Below are 27,343 nucleotides of genomic sequence, written 5' to 3' on the forward strand. Positions count from 1 at the left end.
TTGTGGATCCTAGGGATATGCCTGAACTCTACTAATCTAAACCACTGATAGAGATCCTATAGACATTGTCGGTATGGTATGAGCTTCAAATCTCGAGTCTCCCATTCCCCCTGAATCTGGTGCACTAACAGATCTAAATCTCCAAAAACTAGCACTTCTTGGACTCCATGTCCACAGCTAACCTCAAACCCAAAATGCACGCTTCATATTCGGCTATGTTGTTGGTATAGTAGAAATGAAGTTGGGTAGTGATAGGGTAGTGATGTCCTATTTTAGAAATGAGTACAACTCCTATTCCAACACCTTTTATATTAGCAGCTCTATAAAAAAAGAGTTTCCAACTGGGCTTTTTGTCCTTCTTGACCTCGTCAATATGCATTACCTCTTCATTAGGAAAATAAGTCTTCAAAGGATCATATTCTTCATCCATCAGGTTCTCAACCAAGTGATCGGCCAAAACTTGGGCTTTCATCCCCATCCGAGTCACATATATAATGTCTGTATGAGCCAAATCTGCCACTTTGCAAGCCTTCCTGTGGGCTTCGGCTTCTGAAAGATATACTTTAACGGATCCAGACAGGAAATGAGGTAAGTAGTGTAGGATGAGAAATAATACTTCAACTTCTGTGCTACCCAAGTCACGGCATAAAGTGTCCTCTCAAGGGGAGTATACTTAACATCATAAGATGTGAACTTCTTGCTGAGATAATAGATGGCTTGCTCTTTCCTGCCCGTGATGTCATGCTGACCCAACACACAACCGAATGAGTTATCCAGGACTCTCAAATAAATAATCAAAGGTCTCCCAGGCTCCGGCGGGACCAACACAGGTGGGTTCGACAAATACTCTTCAATCTTATCAAATGCTTCCTGGAACTCATCAGTCCATTTAACCGCAATATCCTTCTTTAGCAACTTAAAGATGGGCTCACAAGTTGTCATGAGCTGAGAAATGAACCTGCTGATGTAGTTCAGCCTCCCTAACAGACTCCATCTCGGTCTTGTTCTTTGGTGGTGGTAACTCCTGGATAGCTTTGATTTTTGAAGGATCCAACTCAATGCCCGGCCGGCTGACTATGAACCCCAATAGTTTCCTAGATGGAACACCAAATGCACACTTTGCAGGGTTGAGCTTGAGATTGTACATGCGGAGCCTATGGAAAAAATTTCTCAAATCTTTGACATGGTCAGGCTGCTTCCTGGAGTTTATAATCATATCATCTATGTAAACATTAATATCCTTGTGTATCATGTCTAGGAATATGGTAGTCATTGCCCTCATGTATGTTGCCCCAGTGTTTTTCAAACCAAAAGGCATGACTCGGTAGCAATATGTTCCCCACGACGTGATGAATACATCTTTTTCGCATCTTCCTCATCCATTAAAATCTGATGATACCCCGCATAGCAGTCCACAAAGGACCCAATCTCATGCTTGGCACAGTTATCAATCAAAATGTGGATATTTGGTAGTGGGAAGTTGTCCTTTGTACTTGCTTTGTTGAGGTCATGGTAATCAACACACACTCTGGTCTTACCATCTTTCTTTGGCACATGCACAACATTGGCTAACCACATGGAATACCGCGTGACTCGAATGACCTTTGCATCAAGCTGCTTTGTGACTTCTTCTTTAATCTTCACACTCATGTCAGTTTTGAACTTTCTTAATTGACGGGAGGGAATGCTGGACCAATTGCCAATTTGTGGACCACTAGGTCGGTACTCGAACTCGGCATGTCATCATACAACGATGCAAAAATATCCTTATACTCAAAAAATGGAAACTTATCTTAGTTTCTCTGACATTATCTGGGTCCCCTAGATTGATTGCTTCCGTATCATTCAGATTAGGCTTGGGTTTTTCCTCAAAATGATTTAGTTCCTTACTAATCTCTTCAAAGGCCTCATCCTCATCGTATTCTGATTCATCATCACACTCTATTTCTTGGATTATTATTTCAGAATTAGATTGACTTTTAAGACTTGGCCGAAGATTCCTCATGAATGTCATGTCATTGAAACCAGCATAAAAAAATTGTACAGAGAAGAAAAGAAAACAAAAACAAAACTATCATGCATAATGGAAAAGGGAAATTGCATTTCATTGAAAATAAAGGATAACATGGTTTGTACATCAACAAGCGGAAAATAAAAATCTGGGTCACAACCCTGGAATTACAGAAATAGAAAGGAAAACAAAATAAACTACCAAGACTCCTTCTGAGTAGGGAGAGGAGTAGCCTTCCAATTGTTAAGCTTTACATTCGGCCCGACGAACTGTATTTCTGCTTCGCTAGAACCTTCTCCAAATTCTACCATGTTCACATCATCAAACAACCTCTGGAACGTTTCAATTAACTCTTCATCAATGTCAACCACAGAACTTGGAATTGTCGTCACTAGGCGTTTCCTGGCACCTAGCTTGACAAAAGACCCGGAGAGACGCGGGACAAGCTTTGGAAGTGCCCACGCCTTCGGTTTCAACCTTTTAGCCCTTTTCAAATATGTCGCTGTGGGTTTGAATCCAAGACCGAATGTTCCCAAATTTTCAGGGAGGGACACTGGCGTATGATACCCTACAAAGATGCATCCTGACCTTTACCTAGCACAAAGCCATTTTTCAACATTTCAGAGGCCACCATGACGGATGTAGAGGCTATCTTTGGGGTTGGAATACATTTCCCTTCTACAACCTTCTCGATCGGCACTGTTTCAAAAACCTAATAGACCCATGGCCCTTTGTCATCTTTACCCTTGATGAATAGGATGGAGGCGTCACTGTGACCACATAAATTCTCCTCACCATGCACGACGATCTCCTGTCTATCGCATTCGAACATGACCATCTAGTGCAAAGTGGATGGGACTGCTTTGGCAGCATGTATCCAAGGCGACCTAATATCAAATTGTAAGAGACAGCTACGTTCAGTACCTGGAACTCCATGGTGAATTCCACCGGCCCTATTTTCAATTCAAGAACTATATCACCAACCGAGTCTTTCCCTCCACCATCAAAACCTCGGACGCATATGTTGTTCTTGTGAATCCTCTCACCATCAATTTTTAACTTGTTCATAGTAGAGAGAGGCAAATGTTTGCACTGGAACCATTGTCAACTAACACACTGATGACCATAGAATTTTACATTTTACCGTAAGATAGAGAGCTTTGTTATGTTCAGTGCCTTTAACTGGCAACTCATCATCGGAGAAAGTGACCCTATTTGCCTCAAATATTTTGTTGGCGATCTTTTCCAGATGGTTCACCGAGATTTTGTTGGGGACATGACCCTCGTTTAGAATTTTTATCAGGGCCCGACGATGCTCGTTTGAATTGATCAACAATAATAACAAGGAAATCTGAGAAAGCATCTTTCTTATCTGCTCCACGATGGAATAATCTTGTACCTTTATTTTCCTCAAGAACTCCTCCGCCTCTTTTTCAGTGACTAATTTCTTTACTAGAACTGGATTATCTCTGGGTGTTTTAGCTTTCCTTAACTCTTCCGGGGCAAAACATCTCCCTAAGCGAGTTAATCCCCGGGTCACATTGACTTCTTCTTTCACTTCCTTTCCCTTATAGGTCACTATCACCCATTCGTAGTTCCATGGGATAGCCTTGGTGTTGATTACCGGCAACTGGGTTACAGGCTTGATGATGACAGGATCCGTACGGGCACCCTCTACAATTATGATAGGCTTGTTTGCCAACCCTGACGCGACCACTTTTGACTTTTCTTGTTGTGCTATAACATCACTTGGGGATATTTTATTAACTACCACAGATGGCTCACCATTTGTTATGCTCAACTTTATCATTGATCCTTAAATCGTTGGTTTTTTGACTGGCTTTATCTCACTAGACCGAACCATCATAATGGACTGTGAAGGCTTCTTAGGCTAACCCCCTGTGTACTATCTCGATCATGTTTGTTCCCTCATGGGTTGGCAATGGGTTCTGGTTGATGTTGGGTGCCTCTCGAGAATGGACTTCATTCCAGTTTGTGTCAATGAGCTCCTGGACGACATTTTTCAAGTGCTAGTACTTCTCCATATCATGCCCCGGAGTACCATAACAATGTCCACAGCTCAAGGAGTAATCAAGATTCTTTAGAGGAGGGTTTGGCAATTTCGACTTAATTGGCCTCAACATACCAGTTGCCTCAATCTATGGAACAAACTAGTATAAGACTCCCCCAACGAGGTGAAAGTTTTCTTCCGCTGCATCCTCTCATTTTTTAACAATGGATTGGGTCGAAAACCTGGACCGGCAGGATTTCGGTAAGCTCGTAGGGGTGGGTAATCCTTTTGTGGAGCTAGATAGTTGTTTTGTGGGGCTGGGGCACGCTATTGTGAGTATGCAGGAGGTTGAGTATATGTCTAGGCGTGGTGGACAGAAATCTGATGGTCTGGAGATGGGAAGTAATGCTAGGGTGGATTATATGGGGTTTGGGTGTAGGTTCGGTGATGGGGTCGAGGCTGGGTATAATGGTGTGATGGGCCCCTCGGTCCAAACCACGATCCTAAATTAACTGTTGCCACATCTTCTTTCTTCTTCTTTCCGATCACCCCTCCAGTACCATTCTTAATGGCTTGAGTAGTGGCTTTTATGGCCGAGTAGCTCATGATTTTTCTTGATTTAAGCCTTTTTTCCACCATACCACTCATCTTCACTACCTCGTTGAAAGACTTGCCTATGACCGATATCAGATGGCCAAAGTAAGTAGGCTCCAGAGCCTGCAGAAAGTACTCTACCAATTCGCTCTCCTCCATCGGAGGGTTGACTCTTGCCGCTTGTTCTCTCCAGCAAAAACCATATTCTCTAAAACTTTCACTAGGCTTCTTATAAATCTTAGTCAAACACAAACGATCTGGAACAATCTCGATGTTGTATTGGAAATGACAAGCGAATTCTAGGGCCAAATCATCCCAGGTATACCATCTGTTGTGATCTTGACAAGTGTACCACTCTAATGCTACGCCACTTAGACTTTGGCTAAAGTAAGCCATCAATAGATCATCTTTCCCATCAGCTCATATCATTTTAATGCAAAATCCCCTCAAGTTGGCCATCGGTCTTCGTGCCCATCATATAGATCGAATTTTGGCATCTTGAATCCCATAGGCAACTAAACATCGGGAAATAGACACAAAACTTTGTAGGCTACACTCACCTGGACTCCTAATCCCTGCATATTTCTGAATGACTGTTCGAGGCTTCTTACCTTCCTAAACATCTCCTCCTGCTCTGGGTTTTTAGGTGGTTTCTCAGTCTCGACAGGGAGGTCGAAACGGGAAGTGTAAGAGTAATGATTTGGGGCCTTGAAAGTAGGCTCCAGGGGGATAGTATTGTTTATCTTGGGTCTAGAATAATGGCTCGCTGGAGGATCAATGAAGTGTAGCGGGTGGTGGTGCCACGAAAATAGGGGTGGCTGGTGGAGGAGGGGTATATGATCAGTTTAGCTCGTGGTGCTTGTAGGGTTTGGGAAGTGGTGCCTTGGTAATGGTGGTAATGGGGAAAGCCTGGAGATGAATTAATAGTGGGTGGTTCTTGTGATTGAGCCAGTGGAGGGATGAAAGCAGGGTTGGTGGGGTACGATGGTGTTGGATGCCCTTTCATCCATGCCTGGTACATCTTTGCCATTTGGTGTTTCAACTTATGTAACTCCTTTTTCAGATTAACATCGGACTCTTCCCCCTCCCTTGACGGATCAATAACACTTGCATCCAGTTCTTGGCCAGCCATGAGCAACTTGTCTTTGGACCGATTGTTGTATGGGTGAGTTGCCAGAATGCCAAACAAACTACCCACCTGTCTGTACTTGATGGCAAGAAGCAAGCTCATTAGCGATTAGAGCTTAACAGATTGGCAACCACACATTTGGGATGCAATGCACTTAAGCAATTAACCATTTCTATTATGTATTTGAACATCCGCTTGTGTCATCCCATCTTTCACTAATTTTCAATTTGCAATTTCTGCCTCTCTCTTTTTCATTCCTGCTTTTCTTTGCTTGATTCTTGTCTCTATTCTTTTATTCTCTCATTTTTCCCTCTCTTGTTTTGCCATTGTTTCTTTTCCACAGATTTTTCTTGTTTTCTCTCCTCTCCTTTTTTCTTTTTTTATTTCACGATTATGATCGAATCCTATGGAGATTACCTACGTATCATGACGCCGCATGAATCAAACCAAGCATAGTTCTAGGAACACGTGCGAAAATAAAATAAAATAATAAAAAACATTTTTTGGGGTTTTCAAATTTTCATAAAATCAAATAAAACATCTTGATTACGAGAACTTTCCCTGCAGAGTTAAACATAAAGACTGACAAACTCGATGTGTGGACCAACAACTTTAAAAGAAAAATGAAAATACAGACTCGAAAGTGAACTAACAAACTTAGAAGAAACTGACAATACAGACTTGATAATGATCTAACAAAATACAGACTTGAACAAACAAAGTCAAGAATACATAAGTGCCTCAACTATTTCTCCAGTTGGCCTTGTTGCGGGCCTTTGCGCCATATCTTCTTGGAGGCGAAACAAGTCATCCATAATCTATCGGACAAAAATCATAACTGAAGCGAAGAACATGGACCCGGTCATGTCTTCACACTCGTTGCACTGCATCACAATGTAGTACTCAATCTCCCTAACCCTTTCTCCTGATGCAATCATCTGATCTGCTGAGATCTGGCATCCAAAACGTGTTCGGGTGTATGATTTTGCTCTTGAAGCTGATGCAGGTCTTTCTCTAGCTGTGACATCAGGGCATAGCAGTGCTCCCTTTCTTCTTTGAAATCTCTCGCCTGCTTGGCCATTTCATTCTCACGGACATTGACCTTTTTCTTTATACTCACCATTCGCTTGTCATACTTCTCCTTCAGTTGCCGAACAAAATTAGCCCATCCCTCCGCATTACTAGCTAACTTAGCCCGGGCATTTGCTAGCTCCGCTTTAGTCTTTTGCAAATCATCCTTAGAATCACGTACTTTTTGCGTAAGGCTATAGATGAGCTTTTCATTTTTTCTGCTTCTGCCCGGGTTCTCAGCTGCTATTCTCATTTTTCGAACTTGGGCTCGGAGAGCTTCATTCTCTTGGGCCAACCTTCTTCTTTCACCTTCAGTCTCTTGTGCTTGGAGATCATTATTGAATTCCATGTTTCTCAGCTTCTCTTCCTTTATGTGAATCGCAGCTTGATATTTTTTCTCCTTCTCTCCCCTGGCCAACCTTTCTTGGATTGTATCATCAAAAGCTTGAACATGAGGTCTTTTGGCAGGCCTCTCGGGCTCGAGCTCGGTCTCGGGCTTGGGCTCAGGCTCTGGTTCTTTGTTTACACAAGACCTTTTCTCAAACCATATGGCATAATTTGGATCCACTTCCCCCTTTGCAACATCCGGTACCTGGGTTCCATTTTTCAGTTACTGGCAGTCATTCCAATCCCGCTGAACTAAGGTATAGGGCAATGCAACTTCTGGATGCATCTCAATGACCTGGGTTGTTAGATCTTCATCTTCGGGCATAATATGATATCATCCTAACTACCTTAAGACCCTCTACGGTGAATATGGATGGATACTCCTCACACCCATCAATCTAAGGTAACCCTTGGTAGCCGTCATGTATATGGATTCTGTCATCGGGAGCCACCCTATAGTCCACTCGACCTGACTTGCTTTGAGAGCCTTCAAGTGGGAGACCCAGGCTTCAAACCCTTCTAGCACATTGTAGTCTTTCACTATTTCCTCATAACTCTTAATGAAGTTATCCGGGCTTGAACCATAACTCATGAATTTGGGGTGATAGCGAAGATGCTCGATCAACCACATTTGTAGAAGAATATTGCAACCTTCAAAGAATTGAGCCCCAGCTTTGCATAATGTCAATGCTCGATAAATGTCTGCCAGCACTAACGGGACAAGTGTATGATCTTCCTTGGTAGTGAGGATTTGTACAATTCTAGCCATACGAGTATCCACTGTCCCTTCCGCATTTGGAAAGACCATGATCCCCAAAAATGCCACAATAAAAGCGAACCGACGATGAATTTGCCAAAGGCTCCTATCTTGTTTGTTGCTCAAACCCTAATCATGTGTTTCGAACCTAGATGAGTGCCCGAACCTGAAGTACAAGAAGTGGAAAGAACAACACCATTTGCTTACATGGGTCTTCTTCATCTGTTTACTGATATTCTGGAGGTCAAAGAACTTGTGCATAGAAGGAGCCCTTGGAAATATAAGGTGTTGTTTCCTCAAATCCCGGCCAAATTCAACATACCCGGCCATTTCCTCCAAAGTAGGGGTGATCTCAAAGTCCGAGAAACGAAAAACATTGTGGACAGGGTCCCCAAAAGTTACCAAAGCCTTGATTAGATCTTCCCGTGGTTTGATTTCCCAAATGTTTATAAGGACACCCAACTGTTTTTTCACCCATTTCTGATAATCTTCATCTAGATCATTTCACCACATAAGCAACTGCAACTGAGCATGTTTTATGACCACTTATGACGGGTTCTGGGCATTGTTCATTTGTACCTGTGGGAGATTAAATTTAGGTTTGACTCCGGTGGACCCTTTTTGTAAAACAGGTTTTTCCATTTCTAAAAGAAAAATCAATGGACCATGATTCCTTCCCCTATATGCTAATTTTAGCAAAAATGGTCGTTTTGCAATTGTGGCCCCTTCCCAATTATAAATAAATTTTAAGTATGGGGAGGACTACTCTATGGAAAAATTGACACTTCATCGACATATTTGTCCATTCTTTTACGAAAATAACCCTTCGGCAACTGAAGATACTCTAAGGCTATGTCATCAAGAATGGCTTAAGACATTACCTAAGCTGGATCGGCTTATTTTTGACCAAAACCCCAAACTACATTTATTTGACCATTTAGTCTCTTTTTATTTTTTTTTCGAAAAATAAGGCCGAACCTTATGTAGGTTGCCTACGTATCCTACATCCAGTGAGAATCAAACCAGCATAGTTCGATCAGTTTTTAACACTCTTGAAAGGGATACAATATTGACTCTTTTGAAATGACTTTTTTTTTCTCTTTTGAAATATTTTGGCAGAGTTTCGGGATATTTCCAAATATCGGGGATTTTTCAGAACCGGGATTTAGTTCCTTCCCTATATCACTCTTGGATTTTCTTTTGATTTATTTTTCCCTAACCGGTCAGCATGCAGGCAGAAAAAAATAAATGTTCACATAGCACATAGGATGCGTCAGGATGGTCTGTTATTTTGGGTACACCTGTCATAAACGAACCCAACCCCTGTGGTGAGTCCCTAAGTCAAATGCACATGATGCAAACAAACATTCCTACTAGGTATCCGGCATGAGGCTATATTTTTCTAGGTTCAAACCTAGGGTTGTGTTATTGACCTGGCTTACCCGAGCGGACAACTCGAGCCGAAGAGGGGGCAACATACTGGGAGCACTGAAGTCTACTCGGCCTTGTTGCTAGCCTAGCCTCGTTCTATTTGGTATATCTTCTACAGAAAAAGCGGGCCACGCGAACGTGTGCACCATTTTTAGAAGACTCATAGGTGTGGCGTAAGAAGATAGTTATATACAATTCAAATAATATCAAAGCAATGAATAGACGACATTTAGCACATTAGGTCTACAAATACGATATTATGAACAATAAATAAAGCCAAGAAAAAATCATAGAACAAGCTCGAATTCTTGAGCCCTGAACCAGAGGTTCTGGGTTCCCTTTTCCTGCAGAGCCGCCAGAGCTGTCACACCTCCTTTTTCTACCCCGAAAGGGGATAAGGGAGTTTTTCCAATTGAAGTGACAATAATCGAAACTGGATTATTTATATTAAATCATAGTCGCCACTTGGGATAATTATGGTGTCCCAAGTCACCAGTTTAAAATCCCGAATTGAGGAAGTTGACTCCATTTGCGGTCTGCGAACACAGAAATTCGGGTAAGGAATTCTGTTAACCCGGGAGAAGGTGTTAGGCATTCCCGAGTTTCGTGGTTCTAGCACGGTCGCCTTGATCATACATGGCTTGTTAAATTGTCTAATTACTTATTTTAGAACCTATGTGCATTTGCCTTTTTTCATTAAGAAATTATTCTGATATGGGTCACGCGTATGCGTACCCATTTGTTTGGCGCTTCAAAACTGTCACGCGAATGTGTCCACAATTAATAACGCTTTAATGTTATTAAGAGAGTTCGACTGAAGTTGCGCGAACACATACTCCGCTTTTGTTTTTAGAAATAGTAATCATGTCACGCGAATATGTCCACAATCACAATAATATATTAAACGTGCCTAATGCAAACTACGAACATTTGTCATCTTTATATCTAATTTATAAGATTAATATGAGGGCCATATGGATTCAATAATGGATGGCACACCTCGGCCTAAAGAACTACAATTAATGAGTGGCCTATTAAAACAAATTCATTTTTAAGAAAATTTGTTCGAAGTTGCGCGAATGCATACTCCGAATTGGATTTTAGAATTGTAATCATGTCACGCGAACGTGTACACAATCACAATTGTATTTTAAACGCGCCTAAAGGTTTTTCTACGAGTGTTCACTTTTAGCAAGTAATTATAATATTTGTGAGGGCCATGAGTGATTAAGATGGCACACCCAGTCTACTACGTTCAATTAGAGGATTGTAAAGTCCTTGATTAATCTACCTAAAAAAAACAATCTAAAGCATTGAGATATATTAACAGTCCCAATTACATTAAACAAAATAAAACTAATTGTGGACCAGCCGATGTTTTAAACAAAAGGAACATATTGGCCTCGAATTCGAAACTGAACCCATGCCTTGGAATGGATGGCCAGTCCTTCCTGCGGTTTATTTGGGCCAAAAAAATGAGCATGATACATTTCCATCAGCCCACGATACATGCCACAAAAATGGGCCAGCCATAAAATCGAACTCAACAATTACTGAACAATCAATTTCCAACACACAATTGATTCATACACCAGAGGGATAACAAGATTAATTAGAAACCGATCTAATTACTAACACATGATCATATTGAACTGCATCACAACACTAAAATCATAATCCAGATTTTGTTTACCTTGGTACTACAATGAAACACTCTATTTAGGGAATTAATAGGTGTTACAACACTTGAAAAAAAACTGAACATTTGGCCTATGACTATTCATGCTTTCACATATGCTAAACAACCATTCTAGCTTTAAACAATAATTCTAAACTTGGAATGCATTGACTATTGAAATTCTTTGAGGACTAATCATCAGTACAACTAAAATATGTAGCCACTATTCTCTGAATTAACAGAACATAAAAAAAACAATCGAAGCCGTAAGGCAGGCTCCCCACATGGACCTTGATGCTCAAATGTCCCAATACAATCCATACTTAGAACAAACATTTACTATGTGCATTTAAGACTAGTTCCTAATATGCTGAAAGTAAAACATAGAGGGAAGGAAAACAAAATGAAACAACCCTGAACTTATAAACCAATTAAAATGCTAAAAAAATCTAAAAAGTGACTGTTTACCGTGAAAATGGTAACAACAATTAAATTTGTAAATGGGATTCTAAAAATACGTGATCTATTCCCCAGCTAGTTGTTAGAGCAGTTGATGCTAATGATATGGAGTTTAAAGACTAAATATGAGCTAAAGAGAAGTAATAATCAAACTGGAGGGCCTGCTGCCAGAGTATAGGTTTGGTCGGTGAGGGACCTCGAGGTCGAAGTCAGGATCGAGCTAGAGCTACCGGGGATAGTCGGGGATGCGATAACAGTTGAAGATATAATAAAACAAGGCTCTTTATAGCTACTATTAAGGCATATATTGAAGAACAAGTAAGAAAGCGATGGATATTAAGGTAACATCAAGACAGTATTAAGTGGTAAACAAAGAACATGTAAGAAGACAGCAAAGCTAAATGACTTCAAGCCAGTGAGGGCAAGCGAGTTAGAGAGGAGAAAGAGAGAGAAAATATTATTGCACTTTTAGTAGAATGGTTGGAGCTCTGCGCTTGCAAGGTATTAGCGACTCCCCTTTTATAGAAACAGGCGGGAGTCTAATCTTAGTAAAGATATGTTGTGTGATACAAGAAATAGGATGGGACAACTGGCTAGCTCTGTGATGCGTGCGTGGGCTGACGTCGAGCCGCTTTAATAGACTTGATCAACCCCGGATGCATTCCTCGATAGATCCCTGCATTTGCTGGGGGTTTTGCCGACATTATCCTTGGCGGGGTACCGCTCGATCTTGAGGGAAGTGACTGGCTCGAGATCCTGGAATTTCAGGGTCACCCTTTGAGGTATTCAATCGGTCTCCCAGATTTCACCATATACAGATAGTCTCCACCTTTCTTAGAGAAAAGTGATAAGAAATGATTTTGACACTCCATTTTTCGATCCCCCATAACGACATCATGCTGATGGTGCAGCTCCCTTTTTACAGATGTCGAGGCATTTTGCCTTCCCGCTTCTCCAGGATTACCCAAAATGTCGTGATTCTTCGATCTTCTATTGATATCGTTTAAGCTTCTATGAACGCATTAATTGCGCCTGCTGTTATGTTTTTTGAGGGCAGTAATAACACCGTCGGTTACTTTGCTCTCCCTATAAATGGGGCTTTTCATGGTTGGACTTTTATCCAAATTTCCTTTGATATCCATATTTTCTTCCTTTCCCGCTATCTTGAATTTCTGCCATCTTATCATTTTGTAGTCTGTGGCCTTAAGCGTTTGCGCCATGTGTACCATTGCCCAATCCTCGGTCCTCTTTTGATCGGGCGGAGTTGTACCGCTGTGATGCTGTTATTATTATTGTTGTTGTTGTTGTTGTTGTTTTTGCTGTCATTGGCCCAGGGTGATGAAGTAGGGGATCGATTTCCTCTGGCCCCGGGGGTACTTTGATTATGCACTGTTGCTCAAGAGGGGGTTCGAATTATACATTACTGCTCACCCTCCTCCTTCGGCTCGGCGTGTTGCACCCATTTTAGATTCCAAGGAGGCGTATCGGTGATCTCTGTCGGCTATTGTCTTCCCGGCTAAGGCAACGTATCAAGAAGTGGCTTCAAAACGGCAGTACTGGCGGAGCTCGTACTAGCCAAAATTTTCACCCAGCCACTTCTCGTTTTCTTCCGGCTTCTCCTTCATCATTTTGCACTTCTCTCCTGCCTTCCTTTTGAATATGCCATTCTAGGAGGATTGGGAGGTGGTCCCCGAGGGGATCAAATTTGTATTATATTGTCTTTGAGGTCATATGCTTGAGAGGATGATGACAGAGACGCAATATGAATAGGCTAGATCCTTAGGCTCCTATTATATGCGTATCACTTCTTCACTTTTTGTAAGGGACCTCTGTGGGCTTTTGTAATCATATGTAATGTAACCATATGTAAGGACCCCTCGAGGGTCATTGTAAATGAACAATTGTATAAATACAAAGACATCTTCTTGATTTCTTCCTTCGACACTTGTTGTATCTCTTTATAATTTTGGCAGCTTTGAGTGTACGATCCTGTTTCACCACCTATGATATTAGCTCTAAGTATTTTCCCCGGCCTTTGATCGATAAAACGGCTTTGCGTGGGATATTTTGTGATTCCTCGAACCGGACCCGAATTAGGACAATAACTTTGGTTCGATGGGACCCTTTTCCTGCATGAAAATGCGGATGACGTTTTCGAGCCTTATAATGGCCCTTGAGAAGAGGCTTTCCTGAGGACTTGTGGTCTCGGAATGCTGGTGACTTCCTAGAAGCGATCTCTGAATGGAGGCCTGGCCGTGGTTCGGGCCGTCCTGGTCATTGTCTGGAATCTATTTTGCACGGGCGCTTGTTAGGGATGCCCATTTCTTTGTAAACTAGCTTTCTTTGGTAGAGGCCTCTTGAGGCTGAACGCCAATTTGGTGAAGGCATTGTTGGTCTACTGAGGCGCTTTCTTACTATAGCAAAGTTTTTTGGGGTTGAGCATTACCTCGAGATCGAAGACGGTCCTGATGGTCGGTGCCTTTGATTGGTGTTGACTCGTTCGAGCCCCTTTCGTATGCAATCATAAGGCTGCTTTCGCTACCTGGGGGTCCTCGGGACTCACTGATTTTGTAATGCCTGTGGATCATGCCCTTAGCAGCTGCTTATTTGGGGCACGACAAAGGCTGGGCACGAAGATAGATGAGATATGTGCTTCATAATCATGAAAGAGCTTTTATCGGGCCGAGATAGGCCCACGTTCTTGCGGAGGGTGCATCATCCGACCCTGGAGTTCCTAAAGCCCTTGATTCTGGAGCATCGATTCCTTTAGGCCATCAAGGTTTGGGCCATCAGGAAGGTGCTTGATCGTCGAGTAAGTTTGTCGTCTTTACCTCACGGTAAGTTTCACCATGATTCCACTGTATCTCGGGTCTTCTCTTTCTTATAGCGTTTTCCCTTTGTAAGGCTCAAACGGACCCATACTTTGAGTTGATCCATCAAGGGGCTATACATTGGAGGGCCTTGGACGAGGGTAGGCCCCTTGGGCTTCTTGGTTACGGGAAACAGGGATCGAGTCGGTGCACTGGCGGTTTGTGAAAAATTAGAGCACATATTACAAAAACTTTTGATGAGGCATAAGTCTTCTTGTGGTTGGTGTTTTGACTTTTTGATATTAGGAGCAAAGCCATTTGAGCTAGGAATACTTGAAGTATCAAATGCAGGCTTCGAGCTTCGATTTGAGTGGACGTGATTTTGAAGAAGTAGCTTGATTCCCCAAAAGTTCAGATTAAGAAAAATCGGTGCTCAGATTGGTATAGTACTAAGCTGGTCCGAGGATGATAAAGGAGTGGCGACTCGCCATGGATCCTTGGGGCAGGCGCTTTGAGGAGCCCCATGCCAGGGATTCCACCTTTTTAGTAAGATTCGTTCGAGTGAAGGTGGTCGGGTATAATGACCGGTTTGCTCATTACTGATGCCACGAAAAGCGAGGCTAGGGCCGATAGGCCGTAACCCTTTAGGGGTGGAGTGTAAATTTTGCCACATTGTATTTTGCTTTTATGTATCTCTTCCCCTATTGCATTCAATTCGGCGGTCTGGCTTCTGTGTTTTGGTGGGATCCTTGTGGGTTCAGAGCAGATTAGGCAGGCCTGGGGGCTTTCAAGCGTAATCCTTGACGCGAGCAGCTGTTGGGGCCTCTATGTCTTACCCTGTTGTTTTAGGCTAGGTCTCTGAATCAGGCCTTTATTTGATCTTGCCTGCCCTTTGATCTGTTGTACCTGTGCAGGCAGATGGTGATTGTCTTCACTTTTTGCCCTTGGGGTCAATTGTTTTGGATCCAGTCTCCGAGTCGCGTTATAATTTGATTTTTAACTAGACTTTAAGTTCTTTCCTGCCTACATGGGCAGACAATGGTGGCCTTCATTTCTCGCCATTGGGTGCCTTCTTGTTTCGACTATTTCGGGTCTAGTCTCCGAGTCGTATTGCGATTCGAGCTTTAGTTTGACCCTTAAGTTTTCTCTCACCTGCGAGGGCGGTCGACCTTACTGGTGGGTGGCTTGGAGGCTCACTCAGCTGGCGATAGTGGCAGTTATGCCGTGCCATTAGGCATATTGTAGTTTAGCCATTTCGGGTCCATTCTCCTAGTCGCGGTGTGATTCGAGCTTCAATTGACCCTCAAGTTCTTTCCTGCATGCATGCATAGATGGCGATAGTGGCATTTATGTCGTGCCCTTAGGCATATTGCAGTTTAGCCATTTCGGGTCCAGTCTTGGAGTCGCGTTGTGGTTCAAGCTTCAATTGACCCTCAAGTTCTTTCCTGCCTGCATGGGCGGATGGCGATAGTGGCATTTATGCCGTGCCCTTAGGCATATTGTAGTTTAGCCATTTCGAGTCCAGTCTCCGAGTCGTGTTGCGATTCAAGCTTTAATTGACCCTTAAGTTGTCAATTTTTTGGCCGTTGAGGCCTTTTAGTATGTGGCCCGGAGGCTTGCATAGTTAACTATTTTGGATCCGGTCTCCGAATCGGGTTACAATTCGAGCTCATTTTAATCCTCAGGTTGTCAAATTTTTGCTGGCGACAATGGCTCTTACGCTATTTGATCGTAGAGACCTTTTAATAAATGACCTGGAGGCTTGCTTAGCTGGTGACAATAGCTCTTATTCTATTTTTTCCTGTGGGCTTTTTGTAAGCTTTGTTTTCCATTCGTTAAGGTATTTTGAAAGATTTTTACCTGATTCGTCATCGGTTCTAGAAGAACCTTGATTTCAAGTGGTTGTCGGCAATGTTTCCAGCACCTCGGAAGGTTCATAACTTGTGAGTAGGTTGAAGCCTTGTGATTTGGAGCTGACATGGTCAAAGCTCATTTTTTTCTTGTTGAGGGAAACATGTTTTAACCAGTTCTTTCCGAAGTATATTTGAAGTAGTGCCCTGTGATTTTTGTTTAGCGACGGTCGGGCGTCCCTGAGTCACGTTAGTATGGCTGTATCAGCTGTTTTGACCATAGTCATATGTGTTTGGCCGTAGCCATTTTTTATCCCGAGTGATAATTTAGGCGTCTACACCGAGTGTATGCCCTTTCGGGACTCTTACAAATGCGATGTATAGCCTAAACTTCGGGATTTTCATGCCTGTTGAGGTCTTACAGTTTGTCATTCCAGTTTAGGTCTTACAGTTTTTGTAGAATAGATTTGGTTACGCCAAGTTTGCCTACTAGGGGTCTTACCGTTTCGGGTTTTCCAGCGCATGGAGATTGGCGATGATCGACAGTCTCCGAGTCATTGAATTTGTTTAAGCGTGAAGACCACTTTTCGTGAGCTCGGAGATGCCTTATAGAGGCTTTATGAGCCCGGAGTTCTGACCCTGGGGTCGTACGCGTGCTGAATTGCTGATGCTAAGTTTTCGAGTGCTTCGGGATGCATCTGGCGAAGGGGTCCCTGCCGGGAACATACTGTGATTTCCCTATTTGGAGAATGTGGCGCTGCAAGACATCCTTCGATCCATCGTCGTAGTATAATTTGTTTAGTTGAGTTGACCTATATCGGGTCAAAGCCGATCGCTTGGAGGTTTGTCCTACCTGAAATGTTTTGTGATTTCAGATCCTCGATCCGGAGGCCGTTGGGGCATTTGAACTGCTGTCACCCTTTCCCGAGTTCTTCGGGGCATTTCTGGCAAATGAATTTGTTACCCTATTTTGAGAAGGATTTCCCTTCCCCTTTTCTTTTTTGACAAAAGGTATTTTTGATTGCTCGATACAATAGTACATGTTTTTGCTGACGGGGCCTGACTATATCGGTTGTCTGGTCCGATACATCGTTTTCCTATGGGAAACCTCATTTGGCCTTTTTCAAAACTCCTTCGAGCGGGCAATTTTCCGAGGGATAGTTTTGAATATTTTTTGTGGAGTTCCCCCTTAAGCGGCTTGCAGACGTTGCCTCGTTAAAAACCTTGTCGGTAAAAACCCTTCTTTTGGGATAAAAACTCGATCGAAGGAAAAGAGTGCAACAGGTGCGCCTTTGGGGCCTCGAGGTCTTGCAATAGCATTTTCGTCCTGGTAGCTTTGATCGGGTGCCTGCATGAACGTTAATTCCGACTTTGAAATAATATTAAAAAAAAAGAATGGTTGTACCTTGAAACGAGGTATGCTGGTGATGCCTCGGGATCGGTCTATTATAACTGCCTAGGGGCAAAATGCGGCATGGATCTTTACTCTGTTTTGTCAAGTTTGACCGAGGGTGAGACCTGGTTTGCTCGTTGTTTCATTCGGGGCCGGAGGCATGAGTGTTGGTATCACGTCGTGTATGGCGAACATTTCCCTTGCCGATGTTGCTCCCCATAGACGGATTGGATTCCATTCTTTGCCAGGAATTTTATCACTTGGTGGAGGGTGGATGGTACTGCCCTCATGCTGTGTATCCAAGGCCGTCCAAATAAGGAGTTATACCTCATATCTCCCTCTATGACATGGAATTTGGTGTCTTGGGTTGTGCCAGCCACGGTAACTGGAAGGACGATTTCTCCTTTCGTCGTTTTGCTTGCCATGTTGAATCCATTGAGAACCCGGGTGGCGGGCACAATTTGTTCGAGCAGCCAGAGCCGTTCTATCACCCTCGACCTGATGATATTGGCCGAGCTACCTGGATCAACGAGTACATGTTTTATCTGAAAAGAATATACAAGAAAGGAGATTACCAGGGCATCGTTGTGGGTTTGAGACAGGGTTTCGGTGTCCTCTTCACTGAACGTGAGGGCGTCTTCGGGGATATACCCCTGAGTCCGTTTTTCTCTAGTGATGGGTATTTTTGTTCTTCTCATTACGGGTTCCTACGGGGCATCGGCACCCCCCATGATCATGTGGATGACGTGTTGTGGCTTGTTTGCCTCGTTTTTCTTGGTTGCCTCCCTCTCTAGGAATTGATTTTTGGCTCGATCGCTGAGGAATTCCCGAAGGTTCCCTTTGTTGAGCAGTCGAGCCACTTCCTCTCGTAGTTGATGGCAATCCTCGGTCCTGTGGCCGTGCGTGTTATGGAACTCTCACACTAAGTTGTAATTTCTCTACGAAGGGTCTAACTGTATTGGCTTAGGCAACTTGGCGTCTCTGAACTTGCTGATAGTGAACGCGATGTTTGAAACATCGATGCAGAAGTTGTATTCCGATAAGTGGGGCACGTTTGTTGGCGCTATGTTTTGAGTGAACCTGGTTCCATTGACGAGCCCTCGAGGGTCCTATCCTCGGTCAGTCCTCCGATCATTGTGAGTTAGGTTGCGCCTTGGGGCGTTCTTTCTATCTTCGAGGTACGGCTGGTACCTTTGTTTGTTTGGTTTTGATTCTTTTACCAAGAATCTGTTTGGGTATACTTAGCCCGAAGGGGCTCCCAGTTGGTTGTCCTCGTCCCTGATCTTTGACTGGTACCGGTTGTGGACATCCGACCAGGTTACGATGGATATTTGATCAGGTTCTGCTTCAGCTGTTTCGAGGCCACCGAGCTCCGTTCATTCAAGCATTGGGTGAAGAATTGTACTGTCCAATCGTCTAAGATTGGAGGTAACTCCATCCGTTCCATTTGGAAGCGGGACACATATTCTCGCAGCATCTTATTCTCTCTCTGCTTAATTTTGAAAATGTTAGACTTCCTCGTTGCTACGTTGATGGCTCCAGCATGTGCCTTTACGAAGGAGTCTGCCAACATAGGGAATGAATCTATGGAGTTGGGAGCCAAGTTATGATACCACATCATGGCCCCCTTCGCAAGTGTCTCTCCGAATTTTTTTAGCAATACAGACTCGATCTCGTTATTCTTTATATCATTACCTTTTACTGCGCAGGTATAGGCAGTAACGTGTTCATTGGGGTCGGTGGTACCGTTGTACTTAGGGAGTTCCGGCATTATGAACTTCTTAGGAATGGGATTTGGGGACGCTTGCTCTGTGAACGGCCTCTATATGAACTTCTTCGAATCAAAACCTTTCAGGACCAGGGGTTCTCCTGGGATTTGATCCACCCTAGAGTTGTAGGTCTCAACCTTTTTATCGTTGGCTGCAATCATCTTCTCACCTAACTCAAACCTTTTGGTGAGGTCCTCGAGCATCTTCACTATGGCAGGGTCAGCCACTGACCCGTTATTGCTTGATCTTTCGGGTACTTGCTCGACGGGGGAGTTGTCTTTGGTACCGATGTGCTGGGAGTTCTCGGATGGCTTTGCAACTGGGCAATGGCCAGCTGCTGTGCCTGCAACATTTCAAAAATAACATGAAGACTAACTTCCTTTTCTTCCCGGGCCGGGGTTTTTTGAGCTTCCTGTCGGTCGCTGTGTCGTATGCTCCTGTTGGTGTGAGAAGTTTCGTCGACTTGTTGTGCGTCCTGTGATTCCGCGTCCACTAGAATCGGTCCGGGCGCGTTATCGGGATTCAGTGGTTGTGCTCCGCGACCGGGATAGCCATGCCATTTTCCCCATGATTCTCGAGGTTATTGTTCTCGACTCCGTTTACCGAGCCGGATATTTAGACCTGAAATCAAATGATCTTGGACAAGAAATAGTGTGAAAGATAATATGCTTTTGTGCAATGAAACTATCAAGAAAATAATTATTATTATTTTTAGCCCCACCGCGGGCGCCAAACTATTTACCGTGAAAATGGTAACAACAATTAAATTTGTAAATAATATTCTAAAAATAAGTTATCTATTCCCGAGCTAGTTGTTAGAGCAGATGATGCTAATAATATGGAGTTTAAAGACTAAATACGAGCTAAAACGAAGTAATAATCGAACCGGAGGGCCTGCTGCCCGAGTATAGGTATGGTCAGTGAGGGACCTCGGGGTCGATGTCAGGATCGAGCTCGACCTATCGGGGATAGTCGGGGATGGGAATAACAGTTGAAGATATAATCAAACAAGGCTCTTTATAGCCACTATTAAGGCATATGTTGAAGAACAAGTAAGTAAGCGATGGATATTAAGGTAACTTCGAGCCAGTATTAAGTGGTAAAGAAAGAACATGCATGAAGATAACAAAGCTAAATGACTTCGAGCCACTGAGGGAAAGTGAGTTAGAGAGGAGAAAGAGAGAGAAGATATTATTGCACTTTTAGCAGAATGGTTAGAGCTCTGCCCTTACAAGCTATTAGCGACTCCCCTTTTATAAAAAAAGGAGGGAGTCTAATCTTAGTACAAGATAAGTTGCGTGATACAAGAAATAGGATGGGACGACCGGCTAGCTCTGTAATGCGTGCATGGGCTGATGTCGAACCGCTTGAATAGATCTGATCAACCCCGGATGCATTCCTCGATGGATCCCTGCATTCGCTGGGGGTTTGGCCGACATTATCCTTGGCGGGGTCCTGCTCGATCTTGAGGGAAGTGACTGGCTCGAGATCCTGGGCTTCTGGGGTCACCCTTCGAGGTATTCAATCGAAGAGAAATTGGTCTCCCAGATTTCACTGTATACAGTGACAGCATCCAATGAGTCCAAAACATCATGTATTGTCATTCAGAGATTTATCCATACATACCTGGATATAGCCAAAACAACAAAATAACTTCAGCAAGAAAATATGGAGGTCACCAAAGCCTAAAAAAGCAGTAACCAGCAACAATACAGCTCACTTAATCCATGTTTGAACCCAGAAACCAGCAGTATGTTCAAGCCTTTTTTTAAAACCTAGAAAACTGGAAACCAACTGACCAATAGAACAGTACTCAAGACCCCCTTTTTGTGTTTTTCTGATTCTAAAACTCTCTCAATGTGTGTGTATTTTTCAGTGTTTTAGGTGCAGAGAATAGTGCTTTAAAATCTGATCCTATAGTGTAGGAAGGACACTCATTTATAGGCCTCTAAGGCCATGTGCCTAAAAACAGAAAATGAGAATTCCCCAGCCTGCAAAAGGCATCTTTTTAACTGCCTGGGATAGCTGGCTTTCCCTTATTAGCTCAGCACATATGTGCTAACCAAATAGGGACAACTGCCCTCTTTCTAGAGTCTTCCAAATAAGAAAAATCTGGAAACCCTCGTTATTATTTCCCAAATTAAACCCCTTAAGTTTTTAATGGTTCAATTAACCCCTCCTAAATTTCTAATAACTTGCAAACAATAGAAAATAGTAATTAGGCAAGAAAATACTGGAAAGCATATCAAATACCAAGAGGGAATGTAATTAAATCTTTTAAACTAAACCTAAATTCATTTAACAAAAACTAATTCGGCAATGAAAAAGAAACAGAAATAATCTGACCTAACACTAAAATGAATCCAATACTAACAATATTTTGGACCAAGGAATCATAACAACAACAAAAAAAAAGCTAGAACTAATAATAAAGAATTAGACTGATTTAAAGGCTAAACATTAACTAAGCTGTATTAAGAAACCTAATAGCAATTGACAAACTACTGACTCTGAGGCCAACACACGGAAAGGAAGCCTAAATTACTTCATTCTTGGTCAAAGAAAAAAGAAAAACAGAAGTAGACAGAGTGAAAAAAAGGAGAAGAAAATAAAGAAAAAGATAAGAACGGAGAGATAGAAAGAGAACCAAGAGAGTAGAAATACCTATACTTGGGCGGACAAACATTTAGGTCAGGCAACACCCCGGCCTTTTCTAATATAAACCAAAATAAGTGTTAATTGAATGTTTTTGTCTATAACAAATGATTAATACTTTTTCAGGCCAAATATTCTTCAGAGACTAGAAATCATAGGACCCAGGCCTTTGCATGACGAACCAGAGATGGGAATGGACCTAGGGTTTCTCTTTGGATCTGGAATTAATGCAAAAGGGTGGGGACTTTGGGGAAATCAACACTGGACTAGTGTTTAAGGGAGTATGAGGAGTGTATGGTGTAGTTCTGGGGTTATTTGGGAGATTTAGGGTTTTGGGGGTTCCGGATTTAGATCGAAAATACGGGTTGTTTAGTGATGATTTGAAGGAAACGGGTTGTAGATTTGGGATGAGGAGATGAAGGAGATGCTGGGGTGTTAAATTGGTGGTGTTTGGGATGGTCTGAGGCATTGCCGCCGGTGGAGACGGTGCGGGTTTTCAGGGCGGCGATCTCTAGGGTTAGATGAAGGTGACAAAGATTAAGGCATGACTGGGGGGATGCCTTGGTTCAAACAGTTTTATACACGGGGGTGATAAGTTCCGAGCCGTTGGATCATTGAAATCCAATAGCTGAGATGTAGGGTGCTCAAACGGGGTCGTTTGGTTAATTAGGGGAGCTGGATCGGGTTGGAATGATTGGCCCTGGGTTCGGGTAGTGGTTTGGACGCAGATGGGCCAATTTCAAATTGAACTAAGCCCTTTCCCAATTCCTTTTCCTCTTTGTTTTCCTTTTATTTTTTTCTAAATTAATAAATATCCTAAATTAAACCCCAAATTAATCTAAGTTGTAAAATTAAACTAATTATCAAATTGCAAAATTTATAAAAATTACTTGATCCTAAATTAAAAGAGAAAACTCAATAATGTAAAAATTAAAGGTAAAAATGTAAAATGAGCCATTTTTTGTGATTTTTATTTTTAATAAAACAAATAATTAACTAATTAATCTAAAAATGTATAAATGAAAACAAAATGCAATGCATGGTATTTTTGGCATTTTCATAATTTTTAACATTAAATAAACATGCACAGAAATGCAAACAATTAGCACAGATTCCCACAAAAATGGAAAAAAATTATTTTTCTTGTATTTTATTATAGTGACTCCTATAAGGCAAAAATCACGTGCTCATACTCATATCACTTATTGGAAAAGTTTATTCCACGTACTCATAAGGATGAGCTGGGTAGTGAGTTTGTGCAGCTACTCTATGAGGGCATGACCGTGACTCAATTGTCACACTCCAACCTTGGGAGGTGTGACCGGAATACGATGCCCGGAGACCCGTGTGAACTGACACATGCTCTTCCATCAATTTATTCTAAGTTGTTAAGGCCTTCAAGTAACGACTATAAAAATTTAAAATTGATTAACAAAAGAAACCTTGGCATTTTATATATGATCATCACTAACAATAACATTGTCCTACCCAGCCATTACATGCAACCAAACACTAATACTAGTCTGCAAGTCTCTAAGAGTACTAAAAGAGTTATACATATTACACAACTTGGTCATGACAGGGTCCCACCGTACCCAAAACATTTATGACATCCGCTTCAGTACCTATTGACCTCGAAATGCTACTCCAAAGAAGTTGAGAGCAACAACCATCAGTTGAATCGTCTACCTACTGGGATGGGCATCACCGGGTCTATCTATACCCGTGGGCATAAACATAGCACCCAAAAAGGAAAGGGCGGCAGTACCGATAATGTACTGAGTATGTAAGACTAAGACGCACAAGTAAATAAGTGTCATAGCATAAGAAATGTAAGTTCATGATTCCAATCTGAAAACCGAAGACACGCCACCACGGTGTAAATAAACTATGGAAAGGTAGAGACCATGGATCATAAATGCATGTAGACTTTTGTTAAACCATGCCTCTTATTGGGCCATACATTATTTGAATATATATATATAGGTGTGTGTGTTCATAGTATCAAACAATGTATGGGCCAATGAGAAGAGGCATGGTTTTACAATAGTTTGCCACACTTTGGGGAAAAAAATCATCACTCCATATCCGGCCTCAAAGAGTACTTGGTCATACCCGGCCTCATTAAGGACTCGATCATACCCGACTTAGGAGGTCTCGGCTATACGCGACCTGTATAAAACTCGGCGTAGCCGACCTCAAGAAGACTCGGTAGCCTCAAATCACACATCTTCATACCTGGCCATACACGGGCTTGGTAATATCTCATATCATGCCTCAACATACCCAACTGATCAGTAGTTGCACAATAGGAGTCGTACCCGACCCACTATAATGTGGCTCGGTAGAGTAAATAAGATACACAAACACACACACACACACACACACACACACACACACACACACACACAGATATATATATATATATATATATATATGTATATACACACACACACACACACTAATACTACCTCTTGCCAAGAAAGAAGATTGCCTTACATACTTTGTTGGTAATCTAATTACATTCATGGTGGTTAACTTTGCCTTTAATGAATCTTTAGAATAAATGCCATTAGATGACTAGTAAGGGAGAGGGGGGGGAGGTGTTCCAACAACAACGTTTCAAAGTTGATTTAAGCTAAATCTTGCTAATTCCAGATTCACCTTCGACTTTGCCTTGATTTTTGCTAGAAAAATATAAAGGGGCGTGGAGGGTATTTTTGTCATGACCCAGTCTAGATCCGCGGCGGATAACCAAAAATAAGTGACGATAATCACTAAATTTTCTAATAATCTACTAATCATGAATATAAATGGATAAATTGAACAAGCATGAGCATAGCTGATAAGAACTGTACAGTCTGGAAAGATAACAAGGCTAACACAAGCTGACATATAAGACCATATTAACTGCATATGTGCATATCTATTGGCCTCTAGGAGTGCTGAACTGAAAAGTACTATAAAGAACATGACTCTATCATACCTAAACTAGCTAACTGTACACATACCAAAAGATAAGTAACTGCGAGAGTAAGCGGGGTAACTCCAACAGCTGGTGGATGTCCTACTGATGTGGATCAAACACTAATCTATCTGTACCTGCGCCACATGAAACGTAACGCCCCGTAAGGGATGCATGTATGATATGTACAAAGTGTGTAGGTTGGAAAGCATATGTAAAGTATGACTGTAAGTTGGAAATATGAATAAAAGCTGAAAGCTAAACAAGAGTCTGAACTAGCAACTAACCTTGAATTGAACTGAATTTTAAGTTTAAATTATACTTAAACTGAACAACTATTTGAACTGGTAACTGCTTGGTGTTACGGTCTATATCCCCCTAATCAGGTAACTATAGAACTGAACTAGCCTCATGTATAGTCATGCAATTCAAAATGTAGCTATATACATGTATATAACATGCCTAAGTGGTGTTATGGGCTATATCCCCCAACATGTAAATATATACTCAACAAGCCCTACTAGTGTTATGGGCTATCTCCCCCGGGCATATAATCAATATACCTCACTGGCACTATGGGCTATCTCTCCCCAACATATTATTAAATGTCCTTGATGGTTTTAAGGGTAGTATTGCCCTCAGCATAATCAATGTAAGCATGTATAAGGCATAACACATGTGGCAACATCATATGGACTCAAGAGACCATGAAGGAAACCATAAACAGAATCACAAACGTAATCTGACACTCGTCGTCTATAAGTTGGACAGAGGAGCCGATCCCCATTTTGTTGCGCCCCCTTTTTCCCTCCTCGCAGAGAGAGGCCCGGCTTTTGACATTCCATGGGGTATGATAAATCATTTCCTTTTTGGGAATTGGGTATTTGAAGAGTCGTCACCTAACACATTATGGTGCGTTAGGTCACCTAGAGTGATTAACTCTTGGGTTGGTTTGCATTACCAGAGATTAGGGTAAGGGCTCGAGATAACCTCGAGGGGAAGGTGTTAGGCACCCCTCTTGGTCCATAGCTATGGGTCCCGACCAAACTTATATTTTTACAAATTAGTCCATACAAATAATTAAATCAAATAGGTGCAGTACATTTGAGCAAGTCAAGTAGTGAAATAAAGGTTGAACAAATTATGAAGAAAACTTTTAAACAAGGAGAAGGTTAGGGGGTAAAGAGGGGTCATAGGTTGTTTATCCTACGGGAACCCCCATGCAATGCCCGGTAAACACTCCTCAATGAGGGGCTACACGTGATATTAGCGCGTAGTCATCATATCCCATGTCTACCCTTCCCATCCCCTTATTGTTCATGCAAAGCGAGTGTTGGTCATCGATTCCTATTGTGTGCTACTACCCATCCCTTATTAATAGTCCAGGAGGGAATTAGGACCTCTTCCTATAGGCAGTTCTAGACATACCCCTAAGTCTTAAAGGCAAAATTCTAAGGCGACGGTCAAAGAAAAGCAATTTAGGACTTTCACATAAATGGAGCAATTAAAGTCTCATAGTTTCCTCCGCAAACAAGCATACATGCAACACGACTCAACCACAAATAAGGTCTTTAGCAATCAAAATCCTAAATCAGGATTTCTAAATTATTATGTAGGAATAAACCACTTTCAGATGCAGAAGTCACAAACAATTAGTTGCCTAGGATCTCTTTTTAAAAGCTCATTAGGATTCAGAAATGTTGAGTGACAGAAATAGCTTCAGAGTAGTGTAAGTTTTGAAAATGCCCTAAGGCTTTCCTACATGTAGGCCTGATACTTATGTTAATGCAGAAACAAGCAAATTTTGAAATAATTCCTTTGAAACCTACAGACAGGATATCTAATGAGATTACAGCAGTTTTGAAATGACTAATTTTAGAAAAGAAGAGTTATTGCCTGATTTTGAGAAGTAAACTAGGTGAGGTACATTTGATCTATTAGGCTAATTCGAATTACTAGATAGAATTGCGAATTAGATCATGGTATCTAGGCATATTACTATTTTTAGTCAACTTTCAGTAACATATGAAAGGCTCGCTGAATCGGAATTACACCATATAGGCATGGTATCTACACTTGAGTTGATTTAAAACATGATAACTTGGAACCTAGAAACATGGTTTCTACATGACAAATGTAGGATTTAAGAATATGATTTGTATCTGATGCAAGTGACATTAAAAGTGAAGTCCTTATAGGCATGGTTTCTATTATGATGCAAATGAGATTGAAAGTGAAACCATACAAGCATGCTTCTACTATGCAAATGCAATCCGATTCAACAGGAACAGATACCCTATAGGCATGTTCTCTAGTGAGTGAGACAAGCAGATTTGAAATTAAATCCTAGAGCAGGATTTCTACCAAAGTTAC

The 27,343-nt window shown here is 42.0% G+C and overlaps 1 protein-coding gene across 1 annotated transcript; it reads right to left on the reverse strand.

The window, feature by feature from the left end:
• Positions 1-483: 483 nt before the first annotated feature.
• LOC138883112 (uncharacterized) lies at positions 484-3,821 on the reverse strand. The gene is made up of 6 exons (XM_070163772.1): positions 3,156-3,821; positions 2,936-3,103; positions 2,756-2,849; positions 2,213-2,579; positions 1,076-1,199; positions 484-915 (listed from the first exon to the last, which is right to left on the reverse strand). Exons 1-6 carry the CDS (start codon positions 3,819-3,821, stop codon positions 484-486), a joined length of 1,851 nt encoding a protein of 616 aa, XP_070019873.1.
• Positions 3,822-27,343: the final 23,522 nt, after the last annotated feature.

The sequence above is a fragment of the Nicotiana sylvestris genome, chromosome 12 (assembly GCF_000393655.2).
Source record: "Nicotiana sylvestris chromosome 12, ASM39365v2, whole genome shotgun sequence".
In the NCBI taxonomy this organism is placed as follows: domain Eukaryota; kingdom Viridiplantae; phylum Streptophyta; class Magnoliopsida; order Solanales; family Solanaceae; genus Nicotiana; species Nicotiana sylvestris.

What these genes read in the sequence shown, in the direction of transcription:
- LOC138883112 (XM_070163772.1), bottom strand. Translation starts at nt 3,821, where the DNA reads ATGATAAAGTTGAGCATAACAAATGGTGAGCCATCTGTGGTAGTTAAT. An exon ending in ACAAAGCTCTCTATCTTACG is followed by an intron (nt 3,104 to 3,155) that starts GTAAAATGTAAA and finishes CAATGGTTCCAG; the next exon opens with TGCAAACATTTGCCTCTCTC. An exon ending in AATTCACCATGGAGTTCCAG is followed by an intron (nt 2,850 to 2,935) that starts GTACTGAACGTA and finishes ACTTTGCACTAG; the next exon opens with ATGGTCATGTTCGAATGCGA.